This window comes from Pipistrellus kuhlii, unplaced genomic scaffold, assembly GCF_014108245.1.
Source record: "Pipistrellus kuhlii isolate mPipKuh1 unplaced genomic scaffold, mPipKuh1.p scaffold_m20_p_7, whole genome shotgun sequence".
Taxonomy (NCBI): Eukaryota; Metazoa; Chordata; class Mammalia; order Chiroptera; family Vespertilionidae; genus Pipistrellus; species Pipistrellus kuhlii.
This window is the reverse complement of record NW_023425573.1, coordinates 26,411,839-26,418,891: the sequence shown is the minus strand read 5'-3', so window position 1 is coordinate 26,418,891 and position 7,053 is coordinate 26,411,839. Positions and strand designations below refer to the sequence as shown.

General features: G+C 47.5%; 1 protein-coding gene and 1 non-coding gene across 2 annotated transcripts; one reads left to right on the top strand and one right to left on the bottom strand.

Annotated features, from left to right (window-relative positions):
- Positions 1-510: 510 nt before the first annotated feature.
- Positions 511-3,169, bottom strand: NEU2 (neuraminidase 2). Its single transcript, XM_036420638.1, has 2 exons — positions 2,957-3,169; positions 511-1,568 (listed from the first exon to the last, which is right to left on the bottom strand). Exons 1-2 carry the CDS (start codon positions 3,155-3,157, stop codon positions 624-626), a joined length of 1,146 nt encoding a protein of 381 aa, XP_036276531.1. The 5' UTR covers positions 3,158-3,169; the 3' UTR covers positions 511-623.
- Positions 3,170-3,850: 681 nt separating this feature from the next.
- On the top strand, positions 3,851-3,978 carry LOC118710030. The gene has a single exon (XR_004985256.1). It is a non-coding gene; the product is annotated as a small nucleolar RNA SNORA36 family (small nucleolar RNA).
- Positions 3,979-7,053: the final 3,075 nt, after the last annotated feature.

Below are 7,053 nucleotides of genomic sequence, written 5' to 3'. Positions count from 1 at the left end.
TGTTTAGTTAGCATTGGGCTCAAAACTGACAAGTACCTCTGAAAATGTGCCACAGCCTAGACCTGGAGCTCTAACGTAATTGATCTGGGGGTTACCTTTTAGAGCCTTTAAAGGCTGAACTTCTGACATTTGTAGTCCAGCAATCCAGCAGTCCAGGCCTGAAGCACATTTTCTTGGCGTTTGCTTGTTTATTTATATGTTCAACAAGCAGTTTTTAGGAGAAGGTGGGTGAAGTGGAGGGGCCTGTTGTAGCTGTCCACCAATCTCTGGGTATGTGAATATCTCTATGGACACAAATTATAGTAAAAATTCAGTTTCATTCAGTGCACTAAATATATCCTGAATTATATCCTAGGACAGAAAAGGGGTATTAGTGGAAAAACTGGTGAAATCCAAATAAATTCTGTAGTTCAGGTAATAGTAATGGAGCAATGTTTATCTCTTAGCTTTGACTAATATACCAGTTATGTAAGATACTAACATTGGGAGAAACTCGGTATGGGATGTATTTGGCAGCTACATGCATGCATTTCTCTTGGATGTATACTTCTGAGTGGAATTGCTGGGTCACAGGGTATTTGCATGATTAGGGGGGCAAGAATAGGAGGTAGCACATGGCAGGCTCACAGGGAGGTAGCCGGAAATTCAGTTGGGAAGGCTTGTTTCAGGGTGAACATGAGGAAGATGATCTCCTCATAGTTATCATATTCGTACAGACACCCAAACAGGGGTGAGCCTTCGGGGCCGGCACCCAGGCTCTGAAGGTCTGAGTAGGTGCAGCTGCCCTCAGCCAGAAGGACTGGTTGGGACCAGGCGTTAGAGGCCGGGGGCCGTGTATTGAGGTAGGCACCTAGGTTGATTCTCTGCCGGGAGTCAGTCGGGTGAGTGTAGAGCAGCCACTTGTCTGAGGGTTCTGCTCCCTCGCTGGGGCTGGGGAAGGCGATCACACTCCCGTGGCAGCCATAGGGAGGCTCCACAAGCTTCTGTACCAGTTGGGCCTCCCTGAAATTAAGCCCGTTGTCAACACTCTCGGCCTGAATCCTGTACCCACGGGGGCTTCTAGCATTGATATATAGCATCCTCTGTGTTGCACTCCCGATCTCAGCCACTTGACACTCCACCGTTTCCGGGGCCACAAAGTTGCCTCTTTCCCATGTGAGCCCATGGTCGTTGCTGATGAAGCAGAAAGAGGCGGGGCTGGGCGGCGCATCGTCACGAATTTTCCGGTAGGCATAGGCTGGCACCACTAGGCTCTGTTCCTCATTGTGCAGCTGCAGACAGTGCCCTGGGCCCACTGCAAAGGTGGCCCATTCCTCGTGGGCTGAGCCAATGGCAGAGTCTGTGAGGTCCTTGGCGGGGCTCCAGGACCTGCCATGGTCAGTGCTGATGACATGGCACAGGTGCGTCACATTGGCTCTGCTGTGGAGTTGGTGTTGCTCAGAGACATTACCTGGGATGGCAATGAAGAAGAGGAAGAGGATCCCCGTTCTCTCATCATACAAGGGACATGGGTTCATGGACCGGTGGCCCTCCAGCTGGGCTTCGTTAATCACTTCCTGAGCCTGCCACTGAATGTGAGGAGAGGAAGAAAGACAAGCACTGCCTTGAAATGACCAGTGACAGTGACAGAGTTGCACTCTGGGTGGGGGGAGGTGTCTCATGGGGTTAGGTCAAAGGTCATGGAGGAAGTGTTCACCTACCACTCGCTCAACTCACATCACCTCCCAGAGCTGTTTGAGCCAGGCTCCACCTCACCCCCTGCACAGCAGCCCACTCCTCCTGAATGTCTGCTGCCTCATTCCCACCAACATGTATCAGGGCACCTACGGTGGGCTAGACTTCAGATCAGAGATCCTTTGGGCACGAGCCATTCCCAGCTTCATCCTGGTTCCCAGGCCAACTTCCCATTCTTTAAAAGTAAAGCCCTAGTAGTAACCACAATAGTCTGACCTGTGTGGGACAGAATATGACAATCACTTCCCATCTTTTATACACCATATTCTACTGTGTTTCCCCGAAAATAAGACATCCTCCGAAAATAAGACCTAGCGCATGGAAAGATAAGACATCCTCTGAAAATAAGACCTAGCACAACTTTGGGAGAAAAAAAATAATATAAGACGCTGTCTTATTTTCGGGGAAACAGGTTATTAATATAGTCTAGGAGGGGCAACTACATGACACTAGGACTCCCAGAATCCCATATAGGCAGCAGCTCTGCCATCCACCCCCACTCATTAACACCTGTCCCCCAGTGAGCCTTCTAAAGGCAGATACTGGGCCGAGAGCCCAACCCCTAATTCCTGGGGAACAGGTAGCATTAGCTCCAGCTTACATCTGGAGAATGGAAGGCTTAGATAAGGAAGGTGAGTAGCCCAAGGCCATACCTCTAACTGATAAAACCAGGACTTGAACCCAGGTCCATCTGCTTCAAACCCCATGCTCTAAACAGCTGCTATGTAATAATGACCACAGAGTAATGATAATACTATTATAATAGTAATATGTGATATGCCAGTCTTGGATGTCTTTGTCAAAATTAATTACTTGATCTACATGCTGGGTTTTTAGAACACAGCAATCACTCCAACCGTTCCCAGGTCCCACTCCCCAGGTTAATTTTACTCAAAGGATACAACCCCAGTTACGGAATTCTAAACTAGTCCTCCCTGGATCCTCAATCACACAGGAAAACCTTTCCGAGCATTAGTTTCCCTGGACTTGACCCATCCTGCACTGAAGCCGATGCTGCCAGGCCAACTGGACTTGGTCCCAGTGAACCCACATTTTCTGGGTGACCACTTTGGGTAACTTTCTCTGCCTCACCCATGGTAGGGCCCTGAATCCCTCCTGGGATACAATGTCTCCTTTCCGTCTGTCCCCAGAACCCCGCCATCTAAGAAAGTCATGGTCCCCATATTCCCAGCGGAGCAGGTGTAGCCTCATCTTGCCTTACCTGGACTTGGTAGGTGGACTCATTATAGCTGCCCCTGCGCATGACAATCAGATCTGAGTCCTCATCCTCTTTGCTCTTGCGCCTTTCTGCGAAGGCCAGCAGAGTCTTCTGCTGTGGCAGGTAGAGCAGAGCAGGGATTCTGTAGGTCAGTGCTCCCGACTTGAACAGTGTTTCCTTCTGCAGGCCTGGGAGGGACGCCATGGGGTCTAGGGGAGGCACAGAAAGAAATGAGTTCCTGAAGTCACATCCTGAGACGGGGCTGAGCTATCCTCCCAGGCAGGGGGTGCCCACTCCAAGGGCGGGATGGCTAAGGTTGGTGGCTTGTCCTCCTTCCCCATGGGGTTCGTCCCCCTAATTACCTTTCAAGAGCCCGTCTCTGATGCTACACATGTCTGTCATGGAGTTTGGCGGTGCTCTGTCCATGACACTTCAGGGAAGGGGTATTTGGCAAAGCACATTTTGTGTTGAATTTTTATTATGAGTTAACAAGCTTTGCTAGGACAAGTCTGTGATTAACCTTCAGCTGTGTTTGCCCATCAAATGCCAAGCCTTGGGTTGGATAAAATTGTTTGCCAAGTGGCATTCTGCAGCTGTCCAACTGCCAGAAAAGGACACAGAAGAACTTTTTATATGTCTGCAGGCCTGGAAGTCACCTTAGAAAAAAGGAAAAAGGTGGGGGAAGCCTTGATTTTGCAGGCTTACTCTCCAGGCTGCCTGAGGCCGAGTTCCCAGCTGCAGCTATGTGGGGACCCCACCCCTGGGGGAGGGAGAAACATCTGGAATGGAAGAGACAGGCTCCCAACAGCACACTGAGGCTGGAGGGTCCTCCAGAGGTTAAAAAAAAAAAAAAAAAAAAAAAAAAAAAAAAAAAAAAAAAAAAAGTTAAAAATAAGCTTCCAAAGTGTTAAGTTCAGGGCAACATCTCTGTTCTATTAATTAGACTTTGGGACATTGAAACACAGGCTAGGGGAGATGACTGGATAGAAAACATTGCTCTATTCACTTACTCACAGCCTAAAAAAAATGCTTGATCAGATGGAAATATATCAACAGGTTAAAGATGTCCAAGAGAGAAGTGATTCTGAAGGGACTGAAGACCGAGCTTGGATTAGCAGACGACTCAATTCCTTCAGCTTTTGGAAGTTTGGCAATCTGTTGGGCTATTGGAGATATAATGACAATGAATAATTTTTACACATGGCTGCTTTTCAGAAAAGAAAAAAAAAAAGCATTTGATCAAAAAGGGTAGTCACCGAGATAACTTGGTGACTATGTGTGACAATGGTCTCCATGCTGGGCCACCTGGGGTCTCCTTCAGGGGGATGTACCCTCAGCTACAGGGAGTGCTGGTTGCAGAGCAGATGGCTCTCCACTGAGCGGGAGGGATGAAAGGGCCTGCATCTGATGGCAGGCTGGCCCAGAACCTGAGGACCTGGCCCCATGACCTCTCTGGATCTCTGAGGGCCAGCCAGCACAGGTCCAGGGCTCCCATGGATCAACTGCAGCTGCCCTAGGAGACACACCACCTCTCCTCTGTATACCTGTTCCTCTTGCCTGCATTTTTCCCCCTACTGTGTACATTAGTATTTATTTAAAACTTATTTAACATGTTTGAGACATCTATGCAATCTATCAGTATTTCATTAAATCCATAATGAACATTTTCGTTAAGACAATATAGCAAAATAAAACTAATAAGGGCAAATACTACACAAGGTAAAAATGTGTGTCTGCCTAAACCAGGGGAGGGGGAGAGAATGAAGGCGTTGTGATAAAATCTCCACGTGGAAATTGTAGTCCAAGAATACATGCCTGGTAGCCAGAAACTTTGTTATGAAATATAGATGGGAAAGAATCAAATAGGATTCAAAACCGAAATGAAAATGGGGAGAAGATTCAGCATTAATAGTGTTTTTTAGAAAACTGATCAGGATTTATTTAACTCTTGGGTATTCACCTACGAGTGGAATTGCTGGGCCATGTGGTAATCCGTTTGAGGAGCTGCAGCTGCAGTGGTTTACGGTTCACCAGCAATATATGAGCGCACCAGTCCCGTGGTCGGCAAACTGCGGCTCACGAGCCACATGCGGCCCTTTGGCCCCTTGAATGTGGCTCTTCCACAAAATACCACGGCCTGGGCGAGTCTATTTTGAAGAAGTGGCGTTAGAAGATGTTTAAGTTTAAAAATTTGGCTCTCAAAAGAAATCTCAATCATTGTACTGTTGATATTTGGCTCTGTTGACTAATGAGTTTGTCGACCACTCTCCAGTCTCTCCACATCCTCCTCAACCCTGCAGATTGTGTCCTTTTGATGATGGCCATCAGCGTGGGTGTGCAGTGCTGTCTCACTGTGGTGGTGATTTGCATTTCCCTGATGATTAGTGATGCTGAGCATCTTTGTATGAGTTTATTGACCACTGGGCTTGGGTTTGACCTGGAGGCAAAGGGAAGAGTTCTGATGTGTTTGGACAGGAGAGGGATCTGATCTAATTTACTTTTAAGCTAGTCCTTCTTTTAGCTTCTGGGGACAAGGGCAGAAGGTGAGTCTGTTGCAATTTTCCAGGTGAGATAAAATAAAAGCATGGAGTAGAGTTGTGATAATGGAGAGGGGAGCCTGGCTCTTAGAGATAGAAAACAGCAATTCATACGATTTGGAGGACAAATTAGGGAGGATTTAAGAATGCTGGCTCTGGCCAGTTTAGCTCAGTGGATAGAGCATCGGCCTGCAGACTGAAGGGTCCCAGGTTCGATTCCAGTCAGGGGCACATGCCTGGGTTGCAGGCTCGATCCCTAGTAGGGGACGTGCAGGAAGCAGCCAATCAATGATTCTCTCTCATCATTGATGTTTCTTTCTCTCCCTCTTCCTTTCTCTCTGAAATCAATAAGAATTTATTAAAAAGAAAAAAAGAATGCCGAGTTTAAAGTATTCTGAATTGATTTCCAGAGCAACTCTGATTGTTTTCCAGATTCCTCCTTTAGACTCAAATCCTTTAGGGTGTGAACAAATGAATTCACTCATATAGCAAAGACTCACGTGCTTTTATTTTGTGCCCTACATTGTTTAGCAACTTGGGATGCTTTATGAGTAAGACACACTAACCCCAGTCCCCACAGGCTGTTAATATAAAAAGTATTTGCCTCTTAAATATTTAGAGCCACAGCTGATGCAAGAGGGGATGGGGTAGAGGAAAGGGGGATCTTGGGGTCCATTCTAGAGAGCTCTTCTCTGTTCGCAGTAACTCAGCACCAGCCCAAACTCACACACACACCAGCAATACCAATCCCCGAATGTCTTCAGAATAATAATAGCAAACACAAAAGTGGCCCTTACCAAATGCTGGGCACTCTTTAAGTGCTCTATAATATTAGAAAAGTTTTTTTCGTAAGTTATATTTACAAATTACATTATTTTACAATATGATTCACAAATATGTACTCATTTCATCCCCACAACAACCCCACGAAGTTGATGCTCTCATTGCCCATTGTACAGATGAGGAAACTGAGCTTACCCAGCCCTTCAGTGTCAGAGCTGGGACTACAGACTCTTCTGACCCACACAGCTTGCCTCTCAGGGCAGTTCTGAAAGGTGCCATCCCGCTGCCCCTTGTCACACGATGCCTTAGCACCGCATGCAGGTAGCTAGCTGGCCCACTTGGCCCCAGCCCTAGCTCCAAATGTGGCAGCAGCTTCAGACTACGGCAGTGGAAAGAAAACTGAATTAGGAATCAGATTCTGGGCCTAGGTTCATGTCCAGCAAGTTGTGTATCTTTGGGCAAGAACCTTCCTCTTGGAGGTCCAGCTCCCCACCTGGCAAGAAAGGGGCTGAAGAAGATGGTTGCATAGGCCCCTTCATCTCCAGAACAGGCACGGAGTTAGGCCCTGACTCCTTAGGGGAGGCTGAGCAGGGGCCCCAACACAACCCAGTCCCAAACGGCAGCACAAAGACAACCAGAGAGACGATAAAGTCAGTTTGCACCAAGAAAAACTGTCATGTGGTAGGTCAAAAGTGATTGAGTAGTGACGATTCCAGGTGGTCCCACCCAAGGCTACCAGCAGCTGGCATGGCTTGTAGTCTTGTGGGTGCCACACCTGGA

Excerpts from the sequence above, each read along its gene's own strand:
- NEU2 (XM_036420638.1), bottom strand. The coding sequence starts at position 3,157 with ATGGCGTCCCTCCCAGGCCTGCAGAAGGAAACACTGTTCAAGTCGGGA. Across the intron at positions 1,569-2,956 it reads AGTCCACCTACCAAGTCCAG|TGGCAGGCTCAGGAAGTGAT; the intron begins GTAAGGCAAGAT and ends CCTCACATTCAG.